Source organism: Limanda limanda, chromosome 10, assembly GCF_963576545.1.
Source record: "Limanda limanda chromosome 10, fLimLim1.1, whole genome shotgun sequence".
NCBI classification, from domain to species: domain Eukaryota; kingdom Metazoa; phylum Chordata; class Actinopteri; order Pleuronectiformes; family Pleuronectidae; genus Limanda; species Limanda limanda.
In genome coordinates, this window is record NC_083645.1 from 21,158,144 (window position 1) to 21,184,904 (window position 26,761).

Genomic DNA, 26,761 nt, shown 5'->3' on the forward strand with positions numbered 1-26,761 from the left:
TACTGGAGTTGAGCTTGCTGGGTTGCCATGGAGGAAATGCATGTATTATTTACTGCAGTGTGAGTGTGACTGTAAGGCAGCTTACAGACGCTCAGTCGTTTTTAGATCTGTTCCAGCAGCCAGGATTAAACCTGCTAGTAATCCATGGGAAACGAAATAGTGTGTCTGAGCTGCATGTTTACCTCTGCATGAGAGGCAGGGAGCTGCGGTGCTGTGCGGAGCATGTGATGTAGCAGAGGGCTCGCGATGGAGGGGACGATGCTGACGGAGGGGCAGGAGAAGCCCCAGAAGCGGGTGAGGTTCCGAGTGGCTTCTGGGAACAGCGGCCGGGTGCTGAAGGAGATGTTCAAGGATGAAGGGCCTTCGGATTCCCTAGAGTCAGACTGCACCAGCAGCTCTGACGCCGACAGAGCTAGCACCCCCTCCACAAGTGGAGAGCCGCACGGACACCTGTATGGATACATGGGCTCGGAGCTGGACGACAGCGGGAGCGAGCCCGATGACCTGCTCATGTATGCGGGGGGCACGAAGGACTGGTCGTTCACCACCAAGAGGGTCAACATACTCAGTAAAAATGGGACTGTGAGGGGGGTCAAGCACAAAGTCAGCGCAGGTCAGACGCTGTTTGAAAACCTTCCCAATTGCAACAGTGTGAGTAGACCTCATCCGACTGGAACTCGTCTGATTCAGAATAACCTGTTTCATAAACCACATCTTTTCTTTTTAGCTCCAGTTCCCATCAGTAGGAGTCCCTGTCCTCAAGTCTAGTTACAGGTATGAGCTCCACGTAGGTGTATGACCGGGATAAAAGCTCACAAAAGAGGACAAGGTCGCAGGGCAATTAAAGATTGATGATGCATTTCGTTAAGTGTTTCAAGAGAAACTAATCAGGTTAATGAATTCACTGCACTTCGCTTTCTAGTGTCCCGGCACAAAGAAGTGTTTGTTATTCTGATGTAAGTCTTGGCCGTCCCGTACGCTGATACAGAGGTCATGCAGAAGGTCGTGTGGAAGAAACTGCTGTGTAATGTTACGTGGAGACCGAGTACAGAGCAGATAAAGCTTCTCACCGTGATTAAGAGAGATAATCTTTCTTTAAGGGTGACGTTTAAATGCTTACCAAGGTGAAGCGGTGTGATCCGGGCCTGAAGGAAAATCTAAGTGATGCCGTTGTTTTGTTTAAAAAATCCCTTTGTTTTATTGTCAGCAGTTATATTATAAAACACGAAAACTCTGATTACATTGTGCAATGGTTTTTCTCACTTTTTGGAGGTAGTTATTGGATTTGACATATTGTCTTGATAATGTATCATTGGATGGTAATGCTGTGCAGAGCTTTTAACTCAATTCACATTTTCATCAGCAGTAACATTCAGTAGCTCTGTTGAACGGTCCACCGGCAGTATCTCTCTTTTTTAAAGATATTTTTGGGCATTATACATAAATTGAGAGAGCAGTTTTAAGTGTGGAAGTGGGAGAGAGAGTGAGGAAGACATGCAGCACAGTCGGAACAGAACCTGCGGCCGTTCCAGGAGAACTGAAGCCCAGTAGCTCACCTGGTTGAGTGGGCGCACCAACCTACAATATCTTCAATCATGTTCCAGCCTCTGCACAGTGAATTGATTTCTAAACTCCACCAAAGTAAATGCAGACCAAAGGAAGCTGCCTGCAGGGGAGGACGAACACATTTAAAGTCTTTAAGTCAGTGCTGTACTTTTCTGAAGTGGTTTTAATTCCTGAGAGCCATTCAGATAACGCATAATGTCTTGTAAAGTGTTTTTTTTTTTAAAGTGTGGCACTACTTTCTAATAAGGCAATAGGTCATAACCCAGTAATAACACGTAGTCCCACAAACACAGGCTTGAAAGTGGTATTAATGTATTTGTGATGTCAGTTGGTGGAATCATCGTTGCATTTTGTTTCGATCAGACTTCCGTCCTGAGTGATCTGATCTCAGGTTCAAGTCTGAGTGCAGCAGATGGGACTTGAATGCATCTCAGACCACATTCAGAGGTGGTCTGGGAATAACGTGACCACGTTCTTTTTGCTGTGTGAACTCAAATCCTTCCTGGGCCACAAATACAGAACGGCCGACTCAGCTGATGACCTCTGACCTGCTGCAGTGTCAAAATGACTCAAACATTGTTTCTTATGCTTCTGTGTCCATATGTTTATTTGTTTGAGGCCATAATATCAACACTGACCACCACATAATGATGTGTTTGATTTCTAACAGGACTTCATACTAAATGTGCTTTTGGTTCAGTATCGTCTGACTAATTGTGTCTTTGTTTGCACACTTCAAAGTTTTCTCTGTCCTACACATCCTAACTGTATTCAAACTGATTCCATAGCAGGAAATATTTAATTTTAACCTTGTCAAACATCAGAATCGATACAACTTCTATGTAACAAAGTGTTTTTGATCAGTTTTTGAATCTGCATCTTACTGCCGCCTAGAAAACCTGATGTTATCTTTCCATGTCTCTGAGGGTCAAGTTAAAGTTGCATGTATTAAAGTAAACCTTGTGTTTCCTCCCTTGTAGTTGGAGTTGTTGCTTGAGTTTGGGCGGATTGTCATCTACACGACCAGTTTCCGTGTGGTGAGGACGACCTTCGAGCGCTGCGAGCTGGTCAGAAAGATTTTCCAGAACCACAGGGTGAGGTTTGTGGAGAAGAACATCGCCCTGAACAGCGAGTATGGGAAGGATTTAGAGGAGCGCTGCAAACGTGTGGGAGAACCTCCTTCGTTACCTGTTGTGTTCATTGATGGACACTACCTAGGGGTCAGTACTTCTTCCTAATGATATCTGATATCAAAACGCTCTAAATCCCACACTGAGTTTATAAAATATTGAATCTTGACTTTCTTTTTCTGCAGGGTGCTGAGAAAATACTCGGTATGAATGAATCAGGAGAATTTCAAGATCTTATGATAAAAATCGAGGTTGGTTTGCTTTGAAAATCACACTTTGAATTATTGATGGTGGTTGAATGTACGATCAGCCACTTGGTTTGACACCTGCTGACATGTTGAATAGTTCCTACATTTAGATTTACTGTGCAGCACATGTAATATTAAAGGTGATTATAGAGTCGAGATAATAAGTCAACACTCTGTGTTTGTCCAAATCCACTTAGATGAACACATGCAAACAGGAGCGGTTGTTCCCCATCACTATTCGTGTCATCAATAAAACATGAGCAATGTTAAAGATGCATGGACATCAATAAGAGACCATCAGTAATGGAATGCTTGTTATTGATTGTGCCTCCAACACATTCGTTCAAACACACAAACAGACACGGAGCACATCGCTCCGAGCTGCGAACCCAGATTGTGCAAATCTATTTTTCACGGTGAGCTGCAGCAGCAACGTCGCTCACGCAGCCACTGGCCTTTTCAAAGGCTTTAGCTCTAATCTGGAGTTTAGACTTCATAAGTGAGAGCAGTGTGATGACATTTACGTCACAACTCCCCGCCATGGCAGGCTGTTACTGAAGAATGGCGCTCTGAAAGGTCATGAATTCACTAATTAGTCCTGAGCCAGCAACATGAGGTTATTGTGTGTTTACAGTAGATATCTGCAGCTGTACACCAAAACAACAGTTTGACATTTTGTAAAATACGATTATTGACAGGGGCCGGATGAGAAAGTTGATATCACTCTTCTCTCTGCTAAAATTTAAGCTACAGACAGGAGATGGTTAGCCTAGCTTAGCACAAAGACTGGAAATGGAGGGAAACACCTACCAGCTCACCGAATAGCATATGTTATATCTAATGACTTGTATTTTTAATTCAATGGTTGAAACAATATTTTGTATAAATGTAACTGGCAGCCATTGTAACACATATGTTGACATTTCAAGATGATGTTCCCAAGTAGGAGCTAAGGTTAAAAATATCAGTACCTCAGAGTTAGTAGCTGACCTTCTAAGAAGAAGCTACATTGTCTTTTTAAACTTTGGACAAAGCTTGGATTGTTGTCAGTCATTGTGCTATATTCTTATTTTATAGTAGCAGCATCGTACTTCTCATCTCATTGGTCATTCAGACTATGAAGCTGATTTAAAACCTTGCAAATCCAAGTGTTAAATGTATAATATTAAGTGTTAAATTTCATGTAATCTATCCACTTCCCTACAGCGGGTACAGCATCCCCAGACGTGCCAGTCCTGTGGGGGCTTTGCCTTCATCCCATGCCCAACGTGCCACGGCAGCAAGATGTCCATATTTCGCAACTGCTTCACGGATTCCTTCAAAGCCCTCAAGTGCACTTCCTGCAATGAGAACGGTCTGCAGCCCTGTGAGAGCTGCACCCGATGAGGACATAACGTGCCTGACCCTACGTCCTCACTCACTTCTCTGAGACCTGAGACCGGACCCGGAACTGGACTGAAACACAGGCAGTGACGTGAAACACAGCAGATCTTTTCTTCCATGGCCATTGTTAGTCTAACAAACAAGGAATTTGTAATAAAATCTGTGAATTTGGTATTGATGCTATGAGTGTATTGGATATCCTTGTAATTCCCTTATTTCTTTTTTTATATATATAAAGCAAATAACATCAGTTTTCTCCCATTGGACTTTAAATTCTCTCCCAAAATGTTTCAGTCTGTGTCGGTAGACAGAGATGAACTAGTGTCACCTCAGGCAAATTTAAGCGTGTTAGTTAATTAGAGAGGAGGCTCCTTCATTAAAGATGCTCTCATTACTAATCCCATATCAGACAGAGTTAGGGATAACGGACACTCAGGACAGAGAGGGAAAGTCCAGGGCTCAATTTGCAGCAGCACAAGGCCTGAAACTGGATCATTCAGACGGAACATAATATATAACACTGACACTCACTTACACATTGAATTGTACTTTATATATTTCTGGTTTTTCAACAAACGTACATACAATCATAGACAATTATTTATTTACAAACCCAGAGATGTTGCAGCTATAACACAACCTCACTAATAATAAACTAATATGACTCAATACAAATTACAGATGAAGGGAAACAATTACATTTGTGGTAACTATCTTTGTTTGATCAGGAAACTTCAATTTTGCAATTTGGGAAATGGATTGAAAATCTACTTTAACGTGGAGCAATAATGATATTTTTTATTTCATCTGGATGTTGAAAGAAGATTTATTGCTAAATGGGATGTGTCGCTCTGTGACTCACATGCAACGCTCATACATGCACACAGTGGGACTAATCCAGAAGCAGCACAGCGCACTGTAATTAATTGGTTCAATAATGTATTGGCTGCTAAAGGATGTAGGTTTGCGCTGAATAATTCAGCCCAGAACTTCATGTGCTCCAGTTTTTTTTAACTATATAAAATCACCACCCAAGTCACTCCACTGCTCACAATCCCTGCAGGTCACATGCAATCCTCGTCACTTCGTGGGATTTTAAACGGATGATGTCATTCAGTGTCTTTCCATCCGAGGGGGTCAGGGAGACGCGGCGCCCGAGCAGCTCAGCTCTCTACGCTGTCATAGCCCTGTACAATGCTGCTTGAACATGATAAGACAAGGCAGCACTGTAAAGAGGCTAAAAGCGAAGAGCAGGGAGGTGGTGATGATGGTGCTCATCCGACAAGGGGAGTTTTCCTGCCGTCACATTGTGCCTGGATCGCTCTCGAGGCTCCTGTGATATAACAACCACATCGATCATTTAGAGAAACTATATACAGAGACACACACACACACACACACACACAAACACACACACACACACAAACACACACAAACACACACACACACACACACAGAAACACACACACACATACACTTGCAATAATATCTTTGTGAAGACATTCATTGGCATGGTACATTTCCTAGCCCCTAACCTTAACCATCACAACTACATGCCTAACCACAACCATTCCCTTGGGGGTTAACATAATCCTAAAACAATTAAAAAGGTATTTAACCTGAACCTTGTTGCTTGGCTCGTCTCTGCACTCAAGGTGTCCTCTGTCCCTGACCTAAACCTAAACTCTAATCCTGCCCCTGAGGCCAAGTATTAACCCTCAAACAGCCGATTGAATAATGAGGACCGATCAAAATGTCCTCACTTTGTAAGGTCTGTGCTTGTAAACAGTCTATGGTCCTAACAAAGATGTGAAAATGCACACACTATGGTTTGTGGTGCTTCCTTGTGGGGACCTGGCATTGACTTCCACTCATTGTGGACAGGTGGACTGAATTGTTTTGCCCTACCTGACCTATGACCAATTCATACCAAACCAAAACAATAACATTAACTAGGATCTCAGAAAGGACGTTTTGTCTCTTTAGGACTTGGCTTTTCCCAAGAAGATCAGTGGTTATGCTGAAAAATGTCCTAAAGAGGCAACAGTAACACACACACAAACAAACACACACAGACCTAACCTAACCAATTAACCATTCACCATGACCAATTCATGTCTAATCCTAACCTTAACCAGGACCTTAGAAATTAGGTCTTGCCTCATTAGTTGGTCCCCATGAGGTCTTTATGCTGAATAATTTCCTTAAATGCCAACAACGAGTACACACACAGACACACAACACAGGGAAATGAGGTTATGTTTTTGTGCATGCAAAGGGATGTGATTGCTACACACTGCTACACACACACACACACAAACCGATTATCTTGCTTTGCGCACAGTAGAAGACTAAAGTAACGGGGCTGTGGGTTTTGTAACCACAGGCTGGTGATGGAGGGGGTGTGGGGGGGGGGGGGTGCATGAAAATCTCAGACCCCAACTGTGCAGGTTTACTGCGCCCCCATCTGTAAGATGCTGGAGAGTCCACATTATGAGTGGAAAAACAGGACCAATCGAAAAATCTATATTTAAATAAGACGAACGAGGATTATTATTATTATCATTCTTATTATAAAGCTGTTTCCAGATGCCCCAGATGGAAGGAGCTGGAGGCAGCGACGTGGAGGAGGCTGCAGGAGGACGGAGATGTTTTTCCTCCAGACGCGACTCGACGCACGTTTTCCTTTTCTCCATAATGAACCAAAATCATCTCGTTATTCTTTTGGTTTGCATTCACAATCAACGCGCGCCGCCGCTCGTTCCGTGCGGAGACATGAGGACGCAGGATGGAGATGACGAGACATGACACCGATAAGAAAACATTGAAGGGTGAAAAACCTGCAGTGTGTTGATCCGCGTCGCCTCCTGTCCCCGGGCTCCTCTTCCGTGCAGGGGTCGTAGCGGGGTCCGGCCGCGGTGCTGAGCCTAATGGTTTGAATGGTCGCTCGATGCGCAGACTGGTTGGAAAGGACTGTTTTTATTGACGTCAGCGCACAGGCTGCTGCTGCTGCTGCTGCTGCACCCCCACCCCTCCTCGTCTCTCTCTTCTCCTACAACTGCACCATCTAATGGACTCAGCTTTACATTCCAGTCGAGCAGCTGAGCCTCACACAGGAAAACAGAAACACTCGCATCCACAGAAAAACGGATCCAGATGTGGTCAATGATGTTGTGGGTTTAATCCCATAAAAACCAACCAGGGTCACTTAGTCCTGGGGATGGGCAGCGAGATAATATCAATAATTATTGCAATAGTCTTGTTTTTACTATCGTTAATTTTACACTCATTATTGCAGTGTTTTATTGATGTAATATATTTTGCCGTTATTTGATTGCGGATACATTCAGTATTAATATTAATAATGTACTATTCATTTAATTTACCTTTGTCTAATATTTGATAAAATTTTCTTGTTTTAGCCTCTTTTAAGATTTTCATAAGTTTAAATCGCTCAGTAAGGGTCCAAATTCAAGTAAAATCTGAAATAGCTCTTGCATTATAATAATTGATTGAATCTGTTGACATGACTTCCTCAGACAAATGGTTGAGATCAAAAATGAAATCAAAATTAGCTTCACCTTCATCCAGCTGCAACATTAAGAATGATGTCAACACATTAATATCTACTTTGGCATTTTGGTAAATTAAGTGTTCGAGGTAATGTCTTTAACGTTGGTGCGCTACTTTACTATATTCTAAAGCTTGTGATAGATCAGTTCTCTAAACATGGCTGATATTTAAACATCAAGATCCATGAATTATTCTTATATTAAAATCAATAACAATGTCAATGTCATAATGGTGAAAATTTGAAAAAGGGAATTGGTTCTTCACTGAACCAAGACATCCTTCCACCAAGTTTACATTTATGTGTAATGCTGCTAACAAAGAAAATATGTAAACCACAGCCTTCACTCAGGAGCAAACATAAACCTTTAAACTTAAGGTAATACTAATGACACATTTATCATAATTCATACATCAATAAACCCAAATTCCTCCATAGCAAACCACAGGAACCTCAGAGATCCTGCTCGACCCCAAACATCACAGGAAGTGGATGAGACCTTGTGATGATGTCATCCATGAAATTATCATCACACAGTACGAACAAGATGTTGTTGTGAAAAATAGAGACAAGGAAGAAATTGAAGACCACCACAGAGAAGCAAAGCAAAATATTTTTAATAAATTACTTCACATTTATTCCGTCTCCTTCAGCAGCTGCGATTTCATCGTAACCAAAAGTAAATATTAAATTATTAACACCTTCAAAAAATATATGTCCAATGACTGCGGCCCACCTCCTGAAGCAAAGTTAGATGTTTAGCGGGCAGATGTGACTGAAAACAAACAGTCAGTGTGTGTTGATTTTAAAAGTAGAAACTCAAAGTGGGAGATTATTTACTTTGGTATTTTGGTTTATGAAGTTTTCAGGGCGGGGTCCTAAATGATTAAAACACTGTATTATAATGTCGGGACTGGATTGAAACCCGGGGCCGTTCCATTTGTTTGGTGCTTTTTTTGTTGGGTCATCATCGGCTGCTTATTTACACGAGTGCATCTTCCTCTTCCTCATCTTCACTACAATCAATTATCTGCTGATCAGCTGCCACAACCTCACCAGTCAAAGTAGCCAGAGCTCAAATGAGAACCTGGGCTTTCAGAGTGTGGAGCTGGAGGAAGAAGAGAGATGATTCTGCCTCTAGTATCATGACATGGCGACGTGAAGATGTTCACTCTTAATATTTGACCTTCTGCAAAGATAAACATGTCCAGTAAATAGTTAATCAATATAACTTTCAATTTGTCTTTGTAATGTCACAGGAATATGACATTCTAGTTCTCTTATAGCCATTTTTATGCACAAGCTATTCTATTAATCCTCAGTTCGGTCCTCAGCTCTATCAAATAAATCAAATGAAAACAACTATTTTTACTTTGCAATGCAATTTTCTGTCATGTCAAAAAAATCTATTCATCACGATTTCTGTCGTCACTAGAGAAGCTTTTTGCCTTTGTTAGCTCCTCAGCTTTTAGATTAAAAGAAGAAAAAATATCTAATATTGTCTAGAAATTAAATAAATCTATAGCTTCAATATGTAGCTTTCAGGTTTCCTTGTACTAACGAAAGAAACACTATGACTGTGGTTCAAGCATAACATCAAACTTCAAGTCTATGTAGAGATACTGGTCCTGCTTCTGTTTGTGTGTTTGAAAAATCCAGATAAATTCATGGAGGAATACGAGTTCAAGTAAACAACCACAAGACTAAACTGTCTAATGTGTGTGAACACAACCCAGATTTTAATTTTCTCTGACAACAACACAGTTCAGTTTAGTCTTGAACCAGAAACAGCCACACCTGAATGGGAGTGGATCTGTGGCGGGTTGAACTCTGGGTCTCGCTAACTGAAGCCTGACTGTCGTCCTCGTGTACGTACGCTTCTGGACGACTCTACAGTAAGACTTGATGATTTGTGCAGAGACGGATGCTTGTTGGGAGGTGGTCAGGATGGGAGGCAGATTGAGGAGGTGGACTCAGCCGTCAGTTCACCTTCTCTTCTCCGTACAGCAGGATGTTCCCCCAGCAGACACCGGGAGGTGTTATAGGATCTCCAAGTCCACGTGACGAACCTCTGGGTTACGTTGCTGTGAAGAAACCAAACAGAGTAAGACACAAATCTGTCTGGAAACACTTATAAAACACGTCTGATGAATTCCAATAACCTGAAATGGTAAAATGAGGAGTTTCTAGTAACAATGATGACGACAGTTTGGCCAAAAGTCTCAGTACCTTGAGTTCCTTCTCCAAGCGGTCCACCTCAGCTCCCAGCGTGTCGATGATGTTCTCCCCGTGTTTCAGCATAAAGCTCTCTAGTTCCTCACAAGTCTTCACCTGCTGAATTTCCTGCAAAGACAAAAAGCTCTCTCTTAACTTTACCAGTAAAGATACATGCATAACACCAGGAGGCAAAACAGACAAACAAAACGCTTACATTAAGGATTTGGTCAATGTCTTGTTTTTCCAGATACGACCGCGTCACCACTCGGCCGTCAAAGTCGACTTCAGCCTTGAAGCGAACTTTACTCAGCCCCATGTCAGTGGCCTTCACGTCGTGGATGGCCCTGCTCAGAATGAAACACATCAAGGAAGCTGCAGGGGAGGTCACTTCAAAACAGCATAGTTCTCATGTAAGAAGAAAACCTTTTGAACATTTGAAATTAAAGCATTTAAAAACAGGAAATCTACAGGTCTTATAAAGCCATGATTACAAAAAAAGGCTTATAGAAATATTATTTTAACTTTAATTAACAAGGGTCTTAGATATACTTTTCTTGCATGCCTTGACCAGTAATGAAGTGTATTTGATTCATGTAAAACAAAAACATTATTACAGAGCTCTGGTGTGAAGCTAAATTCTTACTTAGACCTTAAATAAACCAGTGATGTTTTGAAATGGTTTATCCTCAAACCAATTCTTTAAAGTCTTTAAATGAACTAAAGCCTGTAAACAACCTGTACATGGTCCCAGTTTTAAATTCTTTGCCCAGGCTTTTAGCTCAGTCCTTCATGCCGAGGGATTAAAGTGAGTCACTCTGTTAACAGCTGTCTCTAAAGACGTTCACGTGTGAAGACCAGGAAATACCAGCTTGTCTATTTAAAGCCTCCCATTAACAGTGGGACACACACAAAGGCTCTGTTGGATCGAGTGGTCGGGCTCAACTGGTGGTCAGAGGATTTATTTGTATTGACATGAATGATTCCAGACCTGACATTAACACCTGCTTCAGGTTTTATAGCCGTTACCATGTGTGAGTGTGTGTGTGTGTGTTTGTGTGTGTGTTTGTGTGTGTGTTTGTGCACGTGTGTTTTCTGACCTTACAGCAGGGTCGTTCTCTAGGAACTCTGTGAGCTTCTGCACCCGATCAGGCTGAATGGAGCGGCCCAGCAGCGCCTCTGTGTTGGTGTAGATGAGGAAGGTGGAGACGGCGCCCAGCAGCGTGCCCACGCACAGAGAACCACAACTGTCGTATACCGGGTTCCCTGGGACCACACGGGCGGCGGAGAGAGGAATGTCAAGTCAAGTTTATTCATAAGCATATTTTGAAGTATAAAACAAATTAAATTAAATCAACCAAGGGTACCAGTCATACTTTGAGAGACCAAAGTACAAAAACACCAGTGGGAAGGATCATAAATAATAATAAATATACCAACTGAGGACTGATAAATCCAAGTTGAGATATGGAAGATCATATAACAAAGATGTAATAAACTTGGAGCATTTAGATAGACTGAACAAAGACTCTTAGTTTACCTGTGAGTGAGGTGAGTCCCATGCAGCTGGCAGCCATGATGACTCCTATCACAGCAGCAGCGTCCTCCAGCAGAACCACGTTGGTACTGGGGTCTCGACTCTGCATCACTGGACACATTAAACATTCAAGACCACATTTACATCTGGAGTTGTAAGTAATATGTGGCTGTATTAAACAAACATGGGATTCTGTTAAAAATGCATCAGCAGCTACTTGATAACAATCTGATTTCTTACTTATCTTTCAGTATATTGAAATTAACTTGACCTCTGAGCACTACAGGTGCAAGTGGCAACAAAGCACTGACAGATTATTTGTGCACATACCATATTCATAAAATGTCACTCCATGCTTTAGGGCACTCTTCTTTATCTCATTGATGGCGACAAGTAACGTGGCTGAGAAGAGAAACAAAAAGAGGTGTTAAAAAACTGTTCTGTCAAAACATCATCAAAACGTCGATTATAATTTATTTTTTTAATAACGCACCTCCTTCAGACACCAGAGAGCCGGCCAGGATACAGTAAGCCTGGAACACAGACACAAAACATGATGCATCACAGTCATCCTGTATTTTTCTTGTACTATGGACAGGAGCTGAGCCAGCACTCACCCATAACAAGGATTCGATGGGCCCTGGGTGCAGCAGCCCCATGATGCCGTGGTACCAGGAGAGGCCGGCTCCCATCATAAAGATGCCCACGCCGCTGATGAGGGAGGCGATGTAGCGCATGTTGGAGAAGCCATACCTGAAAAACACAAAGAGGCTCAGTAACAGCTGACTTCAAGGGGCTGTCATTATAACCTCTGCCAAAGATGATATATTTTCACCCCTCTGTCGGTTTTTAGGTATATTTGTTAGCAGGATTACATAAAAATGATGCCACTAATTTAAACCTGATGGAGGGGTGTGGCCTGAGAAGAAGCCCTTAAATGCTGCTGCAAATGATTAAAAGGCAGATCCAGGAATTTTAACTTAGCATTACGACAAAGACATTATTTTGGTTATCAGACCACTTATATTTTTGTTTTCATATTTCATATGGTGTTTTGATAAATCAATATCCTTTGGACACCAGCCATTGTCCTTGCAGTAGTTGAATAAGGGGCGGTGCTTACGGGTGCCCGGCGTCGGGGTTGCGGATGGACTGGCTGATTCCCAGGGCGAGCAGACCTTGGTTGCAGGTGTCGGCCAGAGAGTGGATGGCCTCGGAGAACATGCTGGCCGACCCCGTGTAGACCCAGGCCAGGAGCTTGAAGAAGAAATTCAGCCCATTGCTGAGGATAAAGAAAAAAAGTCAATGGTTGTAAAGGAAATAAAAAACACACAACTAGATTGTGGCTCCTAATAGTGTTGACAAACTTTACATATGGTCACATCACAGATGTTATTTTGTGGATTGATGGTTCACACTCATGCTTGTAACTTACATGTAGACAAGTGAATGCAGCCAATTTTGTGTGGAAGCCTTCTGAATTCACAAGAATTTATAAGAAAGTTTCTCTTATTTATAATAATTGTAATTTAATACTGTCATTTTAGTGAATAACAGCTTTTACACCAAAAGTTGGCATCTCCTGTAACGAACAACCAACTAAATGAGTCCCTGGGTGCATGAGTGCATCTTTGTTCAATGAAGGAGTTAATCTGCTGTTCATGTGACTGGCACATGTCCTCTAACACAATCATCCTAATCCAATAGGCAACAGGACCTCATGTGAGACCGGAGCAGTTCCCAAATACAATAAACGCCTTTATCTCTAAGATCTTTACTGGTGAAAAACGTTCAATCTTTTTGGTTAAGTTTCCCAAACACGACACTAATTTATCCGACATGCTTGTAGTAACCCTGCTGAGAACAGACACCCAGTTTCCCTCTTTAATCCAATATCTTCTGCTGTGTGTGTGTGTGTGTGTGTGTGTGTGTGTGTGTGTGTGTGTGTGTGTGTGTGTGTGTGTGTGTGTGTGTGTGTGTGTGTGTGTGTGTGTGTGTCTGTGTGTGTGTGTGCTACAGCATTCAGATAAACTGGTGAGTGTGAAAACGTACATGCAAATAGCGACCATGACCACCTTCCCTGGCCCTTGTAGAAAAGTCCCCCTCTTGCCTGATCGAGGCTTTGATGAAACAGAGAAACCAGAAGAGAAAAGTGAAATTCAGATATTAAGTTGAAAACAGAAATAGGTTTGACCAGTGCCTGAATGGTTCATACAGGTTATGTTCCCAGTGAAAGGGATTCCCTGTCCTGCAGTCAATGTAGTTTGTATAATTGACATTATCTAATGAGTAGAGTTCAGATTATAGACTATGATATAGCAGAGGAATGCAGAACAGTGCAGTATGGTCACTGTTGGAACATCAGCTTGTACAGTAAAGAGGGTCTCTCTCTCTGAATGAAAACAGATAGTGACATTGACATATAAAAGCATTGACATCTGTTAAAGGGACAAAGGTCACACAAACACCACCTGCTGTGATTAGAGAGACTTGGACGTGACTACAGGACGATCCAGCTCACTTTCTCTTACACATGAAGCCTGCCTTTATGTGATATCATCAGACAGAATGACAGGTAATAGTCAAAGAGCTCACCTTCGTGTTTCCCCAGAAGTCTTTGTATTCCTTCAACAACTGTTGGTTCCGAAATACATCTGGAGATCAAGATTAAAAATAAGTCAATGAAAGAAATGCACACAAACCCAAAAAACAAACAATTACAGCAGAGAAACAGTTTGGTAAAGTTATGTGCAGCAGTTCAACATTTTGAGAGTAAATCAAATATTGTCGGAGTTTAACAATACAATAATACACTTTTTTATTTTGTACTTTTCTTTAAGCTACAGTGCTTAACAGAAAGAAAATAGGGAATTCACAACATTTTTACTTGTACAATGAGATAATAAAAACATTGATTGGTGTGACCTTGTGGTTTAGGAAATTGTGATGGGTACTTTTCACAAACAATTAATTGATTAATCAAGAAAATAATTGGAGGATTACGAGATTTTAAAAGTTATCATTATTGGAAGGCCAACAAGTTTTAGCAGATTCAGATGAGAAGATTGATACCGTTATTCCTTCAACATCTGATTAGCTTAGTTTAATAGACTGGACTGACTTCTCCCACTCTCCGTCAGAAGGTAAATAACCGTATTTCTCAAAATGTTGAACTTTTGCTGAAGACAAAATCTTTGTTCTTACTGCATGATCAAAATGGAAACAAAACCTACTCTCTTGATTCTCTCTCTCCACTTCTTTCCTGATATTTTTCTCTCGGGCTAAAGCTTCCTGGCTTCCCCACACGTCCAGTGCTCTGACAGTCACAAAGAGAAATAGGTGAATTGACAGAAGTTGGAGAGCAAGGTGATGAAAACTGGAGATTCAAGCAATGATACTGTGAGCGGATGTAAAGATGGAGGTTGTTGAACTAACTTGGCTTCGACATCTGAGCGCAGGAACACAGTGAACGCCTCTGTGTCGTCGTGGGGGCTGCGTCTCCTGATCTTCCGAAGGTTCTCCACGTCACTGTGAACACATGAGGGGAGGGGGTGAGACAAACATGCAGGAAGTGAAGACCTCTGTTAAATGATGTGAAGCAGCCTTCAATTAGTTAACCACATGTTTAGTGATTAACTCTGAGGAATTGATGTCATGGTTTGGCAGCATCTCAGCCAACACTGAACAGAGGAGGAGAATTTTAATCCTTTCACTCACTTACCTTGGTTTGAGGCAGAACTCATTCATGGCTCTGACTGCCGTGATGAAGTTGTTCTGAGTGTACTTGGCTCCATATTCCCGTTTTTTCAGCACTGCCCGAACTGCACAGGACAATAAAAAGAAATAAAAGATTCAGAGTTTACATTTGAACACATTAGTCTTCAAACTTCTGCCAGACAGAAAATTCTACCCACAGAAACACACGGTTCAGGTTATGAGTACTCTACAAAATGATGTTTAGTTTCAAGGACGTAGAAATATTGTTCTTTACCTTTCACTTGAATGGTCTCAACCGTAGATAGGCTCGGAGGTGAGAAAGCTAAACAGACAGAAATAGACGAGTCAAGAAAATATATTCAGCAAACTGATGATGAAAGTTCGCTGATCAGAACTTTGGTCATAAAGAAGATGAAACTAAGGTTTCTCAGGGTTTGTGTTGACAAAGGATGTAATAAGAGGTTTTCACACCTTTAACAGAGTAAATAGTAAACACAACAGTACACAAAACAAAGACGCACAAACTGACAGACAGACACTGAATTTCTTGCGGTCCATAAAAACATTAGTTTGTTACCTAATAAAGGCGGGGGGACTTTTGCGGCACCTGGACCGGTCGTCTCGTTTGACGGAGCATCACCGGAGGACACTTTGGGAGGACCGTCTTTACTGTCACCGGATGAAGAGTAGTACTGCACCTTCCCCACTCCTAAAGTGGCAATCCGGCCGTCTGGCAGGCCGAACCACAGGCTGTGTGTGCTTCTGCTCTGCCAGCCTGTGCAACACAATGTGTGATGACTGTGAGCTTTGTCAACCCCTGCAATGAAACACAACAAGAGGGTTCAGGAGAAAGAAGACGAGAGCTGCAACTAACTTCTATTACCTCCACCTAGGAAGTTATGTTTTCACCCCTGTACTTCTGTATATCTGTCACACAAAAACACTAACATTAACATTGTGAGATTGGGATAAGGGCTTTTTTTTGGGGGTTAATTTCACAGATTTCCTTTAATCATTTATACAGATCTAGCAGATTTACTTAAAATGTGGTGTCATAAGAGGCCTTGGCAGAGTTAAGTTCTCTACTGAGTGTCTTTGATATTTATCAATCATTTTATCGGTCAAAGAAACAACTTGGTCAATAAAACAGGAAACACGTTCTCAAAACCTTATGTGACATAATTTCGTCAAGTGACGTTTGACGTTTGACAACAGGGAAGTTTGGAAATATATAAGATGCTACAGTGATTTGCTTAAAATGGCTTAAACGAGAAATCACAGTGTGCATCCTATCAAAAGTGACAACGTTGAATAGATCAACTAATAGTGAACTCATATCTTTAAAGCAGAATATAGATCTTCATAGTGTGTGGTAATACATGTGTGTGTGTGTGTGTGTAATGTGAGCGTCCTCACCGGAGCTCAGCAGCGGGAACCCGGGGCTCCGCGGGGCCAGGGACGCCCGGTGCTGCAGGGACACTCTGCAGAGGACAGGCCACGGTCTGTGGGCCAGGCTGGGGATCATCCTCCTGGCTGTGGAGCAGGAACTGGCGGCGGTGGGGTGTCACAGGCGGCCGGTCACTGTGTGGTCAGCTGTCCGCATGTCACTCGGACCCGGCTCGAGTCATCGCCTCCACACATCTGCCTCCGCACGGACACTTAACACCCGAGCAGTCACCTCGGCTGACTCGTCCCTGGATCAGATCCCTGGATCCCTCCGCAGCTCGGCTAGTTAGCAGTGCGGGCTAACTCCGCTAGCAGCGCAGGCTAACCTCGCTAGCAGCGCAGGCTAACTCCGCTAGCCTCTGTAAGTAACGAGCTGGTTCTCGTTCCACTGAGCGTAAAGAGCTTCGACAGTTCACCAGCGGGGAGAGTGAGTCAGTGCCGGTCGGAACCGTCAGTACTTTTCAATGGTTCCACTGGTTCCGCTGGTTCTGGATCCACTTTGAGAATCTATGAGTGACTGGAGAGAAGCGACTGATACAAACACACACAAGTCACCTGTGACGCAGCTGAGCTGTTCTCGCGAGAGCGCCACAGCTTCCGTCAGGTTTCAGCAACTATCGCGATATTATGTAAACCACCGTGGAAACAAGGTCATAACATGTCACAATATGTACTGGTCTTTATAGACAGATTATAAATAAAGTATAAAGTATATGATACAGGTAAGTGTCTTTATAGACCCTATATAAATATAAATACACATTTATGCTAATAGATGGTATTTAAAGATGTATAAATGTGAAGTTATATGAAGTGTCTGTTAAGGCTGCTTATAAAGATATATAAAGTATCTTTATGAAATAGGAATATATATCAAGTCTGTTTATAGACTTAAAGATTGTATATATTGTACACTGACTGTAAAAAAATATTCAAAATATATTGATTCTGTATTTAAACTGTTTATATAAATATGTCTAGTCTATATATGTATACACACTATTAATTTTTATTTCTTAATTGACTGTATATAAAGATGTATAATTTGTCTATATAAGCTATACACTGGTATTGTCTCTTTGATTTTATTTAAAGATGCATATATGAAATCTGTCAGTATATGTACTGGTCTTTATAGACAGATTATGAATAAAGTATAAAGTATATGATACAGGTAAGTGTCTTTATAGACCCTATATAAATATAAATACACATTTGTGCTAATAGATGGTATTTAAAGATGTATAAATGTGAAGTTATATGAAGTGTCTGTTAAGGCTGCTTATAAAGATATATAAAGTATCTTTATGAAATAGGAATATATATCAAGTCTGTTTATAGACTAAAAGATTTTATATATTGTACACTGACTGTAAAAAACACATACAAAATATATTGATTCTGTATTTAAACTGTTTATATAAATATGTCTAGTCTATATATGTATACACACTATTAATTTTTATTTCTTTATTGACTGTATATAAAGATGTATAATTTGTCTATATAAGCTATACAAGGGTATTATCTCTTTGATTTTATTTAAAGATGCAAATATGAAATCTTTTTTATATTAGAAATTAGATTAAAGTATGACATGTCTTTATTGTTTCTATACTAACAGTATATTAAGTCTCTTTGGTGTAGGCAGTATACAAAGATATATATTCTCTTTATATACAGTCTATACTTCTGAATAGTTCTGACTTCACTATTAATTTCCATCCCTTTTCACTCAAGTGTTTTAAGTGAAATGTTGTTCTCACAGTTTGAGCTGTCAGATTCTTTCTTAGGTTTAAGCAGGAACACAGCTCCCTCTGTCAAAATACTTCTTTCACAGCCCAACCCTTGATCAGTGCAAACAGGGACAGGGAAGGGCAGAGAGGTGTAACCACACACCTCCAAAATTTAAATGACAAAAGGCTGAGTCATGAAGAAATGAAAAGAATCACAACACCTAAGAAAAAAGGTTTATTGAATCTTTTAAACAGTACATTAGATAGGCTATGACCTTGCATTGGTAGTAAATATTTTCTTTAAGAAGCAGCAGTAAAATTATTCTGACAAAAGACTGACAAATCAAACACATACACAAGGAGAGAGGTCTTTCGACTTCCCGTGCCATCACTTGACAACAGCACCTGCAGATCCATCACTTCCATTTCACAATCATTCAAATAGAATTCAGAACAGTTGAAAAGGACCATAACTCCATCTTGGTTGATTTAGGATAATTCTAGAAGAGGAAAAACACTGCTCACAAATAAGGTCACTTAAATGAGAGAAAATGGAAGTTTGTAGGTAGTTTTGGAAAGCAAGTCGTCAAGCTGCTGCGAGAGTAGTGCAGAGTGGTGACTCTGTCCTGGTATGCTTGTTTGTATTAACGCATCGTGACAAATTCCTCAGACGAGGTGGGGTGAATGGCAATAGACTTGTCAAAGTCTGCTTTGGTAGCACCCATTTTGATGGCCACAGCGAAGCCCTGCAGCATCTCATCACAGCCCAGGCCCTGCATGTGCAGACCCACCACCTGAGGAAACAACACAATTCAGTACTGGAAGTCACTGCAGTTGTACACAAGAGTCCAAAACAAAGGACAAAGTACAACTCATAAAGGCTTAGTTCCATTTGGTTCCAGATATCAAAGCCTTGAAGAGACTTTCATTGCTGTTTTCTGTATTTGACTTATAGATATATCAAGAAATTAAGCTGCCATCTTGTCCCCATGATGTCATTAACAGCCAGAGTCTGCACAGTATAGCGTTCAGGAAAAAAATGATTTGACCGGTACTTTGACTTTTTACCTATAAACAGCTGATTTTATTTATGTCTTAACATCGATTAGAGAAAAATCTTCTCAATCTCTTTGTTTAATTTATGAAGCACATACAGGAACGTTTTACACAGCTTTCAGATCTTCATTACCAGTGTTACCAACCAGAAGCTTCAGAAATGGCCACAGTAACAGAAAGCAGCAATTTCGATAGATACAAAACTAGTTGTAGAAAGTTTAAGACAAAGGTAAAATGTACAGTTTTTGCTTTGTAAAGATTTAATAATTGAAATCAGACGTCTCCTACCTTCTCCTCTTTGCCCACACACACCAGCTTCATGACGCACTGACTCTTCCTGCTCGTGAGGGCGTGATACATCGGAGTGAAAGAAGTCTTGTAAATCTTCACATTCTCCTTCCCCCAAGATTTAATGGCCTCGTCTGTGACATGAACAAATGTGTTTCCATCAGCTGAAACTTTTATCCAGGCAGTAAATGTGGTGTAAATTTAAATTGCCGGCCTTGCAGGGTATTACACAGACATTGGTAAATGTCACTGTCCTGAAAAGTTAATTTGCTCCCCATCTTGTGCTCACCTTCTGTGAGGCCCACCGTGCCGATGGGTGGGTGGCTGAACACCACTGTGGGAATAGTGGAGTAGTCCAGCTTGGAGTCCTGCTTGCCCTCAAACAGTCTGTGTGCCAGCTTCCTGCCTGCAGCAATGGCAACTACCCCGACACACAACAGAACATCAGTCCAACTTTAAACAAGATTTAATTTGATTTTTTACTTCAAACTCCTCCTTGTTCTGACTGAAACACGACTTTCCCTGAACATCTCACATCACACTGCTATTATTTAATATTACATCTAGAACATGTAGTTTTTGCAGATGTGACTGAAGGAGTATGAGTTATGATCTATGACTGTCAAATGTATTAGAATAACAGTCCTGTGGTTGCATGCCTCTGCCGACCAGTGCAGTTTCAGTCCAAATACGTTTCTTTCCACAGTGACCCCTGTGATATTTGACCACTGAAAAATAATGAGTAAATATTTGAGTCCGATTGACAACTGGTCCAAATTTGGAGAATTTCCCAGAAGGCAGATTTGAATGTTAAGGTTTTATGAGTGCAAAAGTACATTTTGTGAGGCCACAATGACCTGTGACAAAAAAATCGAATCAGTTCATGTTTGTACCAAATATAATATAATAACAGGAAAATATTATTCACAATTTCATTCTCAGGAAACTGCCTCCGTACTCTCATAATGAGCGTCAATGTAGTATTTAACGTTTGTGAAATGATTTGTGAAGTTAATGCAGCCTCCTACCAGGTGTGAGCAGAGCTTTGCCACAAACGTCTCCGACAGCGTAGATCCCGGGTCGACTGGTGTTCTGAAAATCATCCACAATGATGTGGCCTCGCTCGTCTGTGTCCGCACCCTGAAAACACACACATGAACCATTATATCATCATTATTAATTAGCTAAAAACATCATAGTGTGACAGTAAGGTGCAGAAAGGCTTGGTGAGTCTCAAACCAAGCAGATAGTGGAGTTGGTCACAAAACACTCGACAACTGATGTTTAAAAAAGCCTAGTAGTTAACCTGCTGTTTCAGAACTCACTCACATTCTTCATTTTATAGAATATGTGGCATTAGATCGATGCATCTATCCATTCATTTCCCTTCCAATAGACAATCTGAACTTTCACTTCTCTCTGCTGTGACAAACAGAAGGAAGAAACTTCACCCGGACTTAACCTGCCTCCTTAATCCATTATCTGAAGGTTAACTCTGAGCTAACAAACATTTTACATGTGCCAACATCTCACTCATCACCTCTGGCAAACAAGAGACTCTTATGTCACGACTGTCTAATCTTTTCCCCAGATTTTCGCTAATGTTTGATTAATGGTCATCATGCTTGGTTTATTTCAAGGTCTTTTATATAACGTGTTACACATTGAAATAGTCAATCAGGTAATTACAGTGTCTTGTGTAGAGGTTCAGATAAGATGTGTGTTCAGGGAATAATACAAATCTGAGCAGAAGCAGCCAGGATGATGTTGACATAGTTAAATCTGCACAGAGCCAAAAGCTACTTGATTCACTGTGTAGACATGAAGTGTGATAAGCTGGAGTTATCCGGCTGTACCTGTTTTGTTAATGGACGTTACATGTGCTTATCATTTTGTCTGTCGAGGAACATTTGCCTATGTTACCGTCTCGCTGATGTTCAGTCCCAACGTGTTTGGCTGCCTGCCGATGGCCCAGAGAAGACAGTCCACCTCCTGGATGGTGCTGATCTTCTCCTCGTCGTTCTTCTTCTCTGGGTCTTTGGTCATGATCGTCACCTCCAGACCTTGATCCATTTTACGCACAGACTTCAGCTGCGAGTTCTTCCACAGATCTATGCCCGAGTTCTGCAGCTCTTTGGTGCAGTTTGAGCTTATGAGGCTGTCAAAGTTCCTCAAAACCTACAGAGGGAACACGAGAGTTGCACTTAGTTGCAGGCGACTGAGAATCAGAGCAGTGTTTTGGTTTGTGAGGTGGTTACTTACTCCTGTTTGTCGAATCACAAGGGATGTTTTGGAGCCCAGCGTTGATAGGATGCCCGCCATCTCCACTGCAATATAACCAGCGCCCACAATCACAGTGCGCCTGTAGGGGGAAAAACAACAATCTAATCACAGACAAAAAATTTCCAAATGGTTTCCAATAAACAGTTCAGAGATTATTTTATAAACTCACTTTGGCAGAGTTTCGAGGTCAAAAAAGCCATCACTGGTGATGCCAAGACTTGCCCCTGAAATTATCAATAAACATTTTTAACTATTTTGTAATTTATTCTTTGAATAGATGAAATAAAACAGGCACAGTAGTGTTAAACACAGAGATGGTTACTGTTTCCAAGTAAAACACAAGCACAGTCTGACCTGGAACTTCAGCATCACTCACAACAGTAGGCTGCCCTCCAGTGGCGATAAGGATGTGCGGTGCTGTGTACTTCTTCCCGTCGACCTCCACAGTCGGCTCAGGATCATTGGTGAACCTGGCATGACCTTGAATAGTTTGGATTTTAGCCTGGAAAGGAGCAGAGGTCGTTATTTTGGGAGAAAGGACGTTCACAGAGGAGACAGTGAAATAATAATGTGAATTTTAAATTACCTTGTCGAGGTTGTTGCGATAAATGCGATTTAGGTGAGTGACGTAAGCGTCTCGTTTGGCTTTAAGAGTTCTGCAAAGACAAACATAGCAAAGTTGCTGTTTACAACTGTGCATCTGTAGGTGGAAAAGTGATTCCTGCAGTAAAAGAATTTCTTATATTCGTGTAAAAAACAAACATCCAAACATCCAGCCTCAACATAAACAGGTATGATCGGCTGATATCACTGTAATGACACTACTACAGAGCTTTTTGATTAAAAATGATATTGAATATTCCTCTAACTACAGCTGGATGAGACAGTGTATCACTATGTCTGATTTTCAGTTGAAACATGACAACATTTTTATAGTTTAACATTATATTCTGATGGTACTGTATTTTTCACCACAAAGTCATATTTACGTCACAGTGCGGGTGCTGCTTCAATCAACAGGGGACGGACAAAATAACAGAAACTCCTGAGAATACAGTACAATCTTTAAAAGGTTTAACAATTAGATTTTAAAACATTAGTTGTATGCTTAAAGTCAAATTACATTAGGGTTCAGTGACACTGTTTAAGCCTACTGTGTGTTTTAATATAATTTATTTCTGTATTGAATAAACACAATCTTTAAGTGTGTACACAGTTGGACACACCTACATATAAAACCATAATTGTAACCCTGCACAGTACGTTAGTGTTTTGTTCAGTGTTTCCTAAGGTTGCAGACGGCCACTCCTTCCTGGGTCTTATCTTGAAGTGTCACCGTGACTGATTCACAAAGACAGAGCAACAGGCTGAAGTCAAGCAACAGACGCCACAAAGAAACTGAGAAGTTGAGCAGTGAAATAAACACTTCTTTGTTCCAGGAACAACCGAGCGACAGGTTTCAAAAGAGCTCATTGAGTTTGCCAAAAAAAACAAAAAAAAAACAGTCACAGATACTGTTACTTACTCCCAACTGAATCGAACATTTCCAACGTCAAAGCCGTAATCACTGTGGTCGTGGAGATACTCGGCGTGAACTGCTGCATTCCACATCACCTGTGAGGAGAGGTACAGGTACTATGTGATAATATATACAATAAGATACACTTTATCTTGGACTCATTGATGCACAGATACTGGGATTGATCTGGTGTGTTTTAAAGCTTAGTTATACATATTTATATCTCTTAGTTAAACTATGATAATTACAATGGAAGGGACAGTTTACCTTCTTGGGGACACAGCCAACATTTACCTGAAACACAATGAAACAGCAAATTAGTTCAGTGTACGTTTGATCCAAACCATCAACATGTTAAAGATATAAAGAAAAGAGAAGAAAGGGGGGGTCTTGATCATGTACAGTGGTGTTAAATGAAAAACTAAGACATTTGAGGAGGCTGTTGCTGTAGCCAAAGATCTGCTCAATGATTAACCAGCTCCGGTATCTGAGAGGACAGGGATGATAAATGAGAACCCGGTGGTATCACTTCCTTATCGCTCTCTTTAATCCTGACTTCATCCCTTTCCCTATGAAATAAAGTACAACCCAGCGTCCGTGCATCATTACACAAACAACCACAACTTCCTTCTTTGAGGATTAAATACCAAGTCTCAACTATCAAGATTTCAGAGTTTCCTCCTACTTATAATAAACATGTAGACTGAAGCTGGATAATGTGGCTTAAATCAGTATCACAATATTATAACTGTACACTCAATTAAATGCGAAATAATTAAAAAAGATTGCAATGATGAACTGTGCTCCACTGTGTCTGTCACAGCTGAAAACAAAACCTTCAATTCAATATTTTTTTTAATAGCTTTTGATTTTTACTGGCTTTGTTTAACTGCATATTCTCATATCTGACTTTTAACACAATATGACCATATTATGACCTGATACATGTGGAAGTCAAAGAACTATAATAATGACAATATTGAAGATAAGAACTTTATTTAAATGTTTTTAATGTCAGACGGAAGGTTTCATAAATCTATCATGAATTAAATTGTGCTGAATTAGTATTTGCATGGGCAGAAATATTTTACATATGCTAACTTCGGGAAAGTTAGCATATGTTCCTCGGGAAACAGTTACCATGTACATTCTGCTCCACCACCCATACAAATACACTTACTACACATATATTCATATTATTTAATTTAATATTCCCCACTCCTTCACCCGGTGAACACTTATTGCTGCTTCATTTTGCTATGTGCTGCTTCATTTTCCTATGTTGCTGCTTCATTTTGCTATGTTATAGGTTATATGTTATATGTTATATGTTATATGGTATGTCATTTTTTAAATTTTGTAAAAAGCCTGTCTACTGCGTAGATGTTGCCTGCCATGTCATAAGAATTTCACTGCTCCGATGAAGCTGTCATTGGTGCATGTGACAATAAACTTTGATTTGATTTGATTTGATTTAACTTCCCTATTGTGAACGACTGTGAAATCAAAGTGATGAAACATCTTGAACCTTGTGCAACAAATGTGGAGCAACATCTTCTGAAAAGGTCTGAAACTCTACTTATAACACCTACAATAAATAATGCAAACCATAACACTGTAATAGTTAAAACTGAAGCTGTCACTAAAACCTCCTTCAAACACTTCATCTGTCTAATGCAACTTTTTATCATGTAACTTTGTATTATTGTCTGTTCGGTTTTTAACACTGGCTGTAGTCACTGGTTTGCAGCAAACTTGTCACGACCCCACAGTGTGTTTGTTGTGGGCGACAGAACAAGATCCAGAACGGGAGTCTGGAGGCTTCGCTCTGAAGCGGGTATCGAACATGTGTGGTGGTGCAGAGGGCACAGCGGAGCTTACTGTGGTCCGGTCGTGTGTGTGTTTGCTTTTCAAGTTTGTACTCACGCAGGTACCTCCGAGTTTGTGACTCTCGATCACGGCGGTTTTCGCCCCGAGCTCCGACGCCCTCCGAGCCCCGGCCAGACCCCCGGAGCCGCCGCCGATCACCAGGAAGTCGAACCGGGCCGTGGTCGAGTCCGCTTCCGGCGGGTGGGAGGCCATGCTGCGGCTCAAAGACCGGGAGAGAGACTCGATCCAGCGGGGAGGCTGCGTCCTGGAGAGCCGGAGCAGAACTGCCATAACCAGGAAGCTCACAGGCTGTGTGAGGGCATGTGTGTGTGTGGGCGTGCGCGTGCTCGTGTGTGATTGTGTGTTTGTGTGTGTGTGTGTGTGTGTGTGTGTGTGTGTGTGTGTGTGTGTGTGTGTGTGTGTGTGTGTGTGTGTGTGTGTGAGAGAATGGGAGGGTCAAGTGAAAGCCAGTGCTGCGTCATTATGAATTGCAACAATAGTGTGTAAATCCCAGAAACAGTTTTCACAATAGTCATGGTGATGCGGACACGGGCTACAGTGGAGAGGCCACAATAACAGCAGGAAATCAATCCTTATCATATTCTATACTACATATTACAACTATATACATTTATATACATGTGTGTGTATATTTATAAACATAACATATACTACTGGAAAATTATAACGTTATATACATACATTTGTGTATATATTAAGATAAATCTACAGGCAAATTATAAATGGATACATATATTTTTATACACGTTTATACATATATAAACAAAAATCTCTATTTTCATATCATACTGTATACCACTGACAAATTATACCTATGTTCATGTATATACTGCATTACTGCCCTTGATTGTTTTTGCCTGTTTTGATTCTATTTGATCTTATCTTATGATCTTATGTTAAATCAGAGCAATATTTGAATACAGCCCCAGGCTATGAATAAGTGAATAGATGTAAACACCCTGCAGCCAGAGACATGCAGATCGCTTCTGTGTTAGTGATGAACCCAGAGTGTCCCTCACCTCCGGGACACAGGAGGACACAGTCTGCAGATCCTCATCCACACCATGTCTCTGTCTCCTTTAGGACATAGTTCGTCCAAACGTCCCCACAGAGTCCAGGTGTTTGTCCTCCTGTCTGCTCTCAGCTGCAGATCACTTCCTGTGTCACACCGTCAAGG

At 41.1% G+C, this 26,761-nt stretch overlaps 3 protein-coding genes across 4 annotated transcripts; 1 reads left to right on the forward strand and 2 right to left on the reverse strand.

Moving 5' to 3' along the window:
- The first annotated feature begins 246 nt into the window (after nucleotides 1-246).
- Nucleotides 247-4,330, forward strand: grxcr1a (glutaredoxin and cysteine rich domain containing 1 a). Its single transcript, XM_061080298.1, has 4 exons — nucleotides 247-651; nucleotides 2,547-2,786; nucleotides 2,882-2,947; nucleotides 4,151-4,330. Exons 1-4 carry the CDS (start codon nucleotides 247-249, stop codon nucleotides 4,328-4,330), a joined length of 891 nt encoding a protein of 296 aa, XP_060936281.1.
- Nucleotides 4,331-8,499: 4,169 nt separating this feature from the next.
- On the reverse strand, nucleotides 8,500-17,362 carry slc30a9 (solute carrier family 30 member 9). Its single transcript, XM_061079102.1, has 17 exons — nucleotides 16,783-17,362; nucleotides 15,944-16,183; nucleotides 15,641-15,688; nucleotides 15,371-15,470; nucleotides 15,085-15,177; nucleotides 14,883-14,965; nucleotides 14,245-14,303; nucleotides 13,702-13,769; nucleotides 12,773-12,931; nucleotides 12,267-12,402; nucleotides 12,143-12,182; nucleotides 11,980-12,051; nucleotides 11,653-11,760; nucleotides 11,213-11,378; nucleotides 10,330-10,459; nucleotides 10,128-10,241; nucleotides 8,500-9,982 (listed from the first exon to the last, which is right to left on the reverse strand). Exons 1-17 carry the CDS (start codon nucleotides 16,889-16,891, stop codon nucleotides 9,938-9,940), a joined length of 1,770 nt encoding a protein of 589 aa, XP_060935085.1. The 5' UTR covers nucleotides 16,892-17,362; the 3' UTR covers nucleotides 8,500-9,937.
- Nucleotides 17,363-18,770: 1,408 nt separating this feature from the next.
- On the reverse strand, nucleotides 18,771-26,749 carry gsr (glutathione reductase). Of its 2 annotated transcripts, XM_061079661.1 has the most exons (13): nucleotides 26,604-26,749; nucleotides 25,621-25,828; nucleotides 23,962-23,988; nucleotides 23,701-23,789; nucleotides 22,762-22,831; nucleotides 22,530-22,677; nucleotides 22,345-22,399; nucleotides 22,155-22,254; nucleotides 21,816-22,070; nucleotides 20,921-21,032; nucleotides 20,182-20,313; nucleotides 19,893-20,026; nucleotides 18,771-19,342 (listed from the first exon to the last, which is right to left on the reverse strand). In XM_061079661.1, the coding sequence occupies exons 1-13, from the start codon at nucleotides 26,648-26,650 to the stop codon at nucleotides 19,193-19,195; spliced, it is 1,527 nt and encodes a 508-aa protein (XP_060935644.1). In that variant the 5' UTR covers nucleotides 26,651-26,749; the 3' UTR covers nucleotides 18,771-19,192. The 2 variants fall into 2 exon arrangements, with proteins under 2 accessions (XP_060935644.1, XP_060935645.1); XM_061079662.1 differs by lacking the exon at nucleotides 26,604-26,749 and having other exon boundaries at nucleotides 25,629-25,665.
- Between the last annotated feature and the right edge of the window lie 12 nt (nucleotides 26,750-26,761).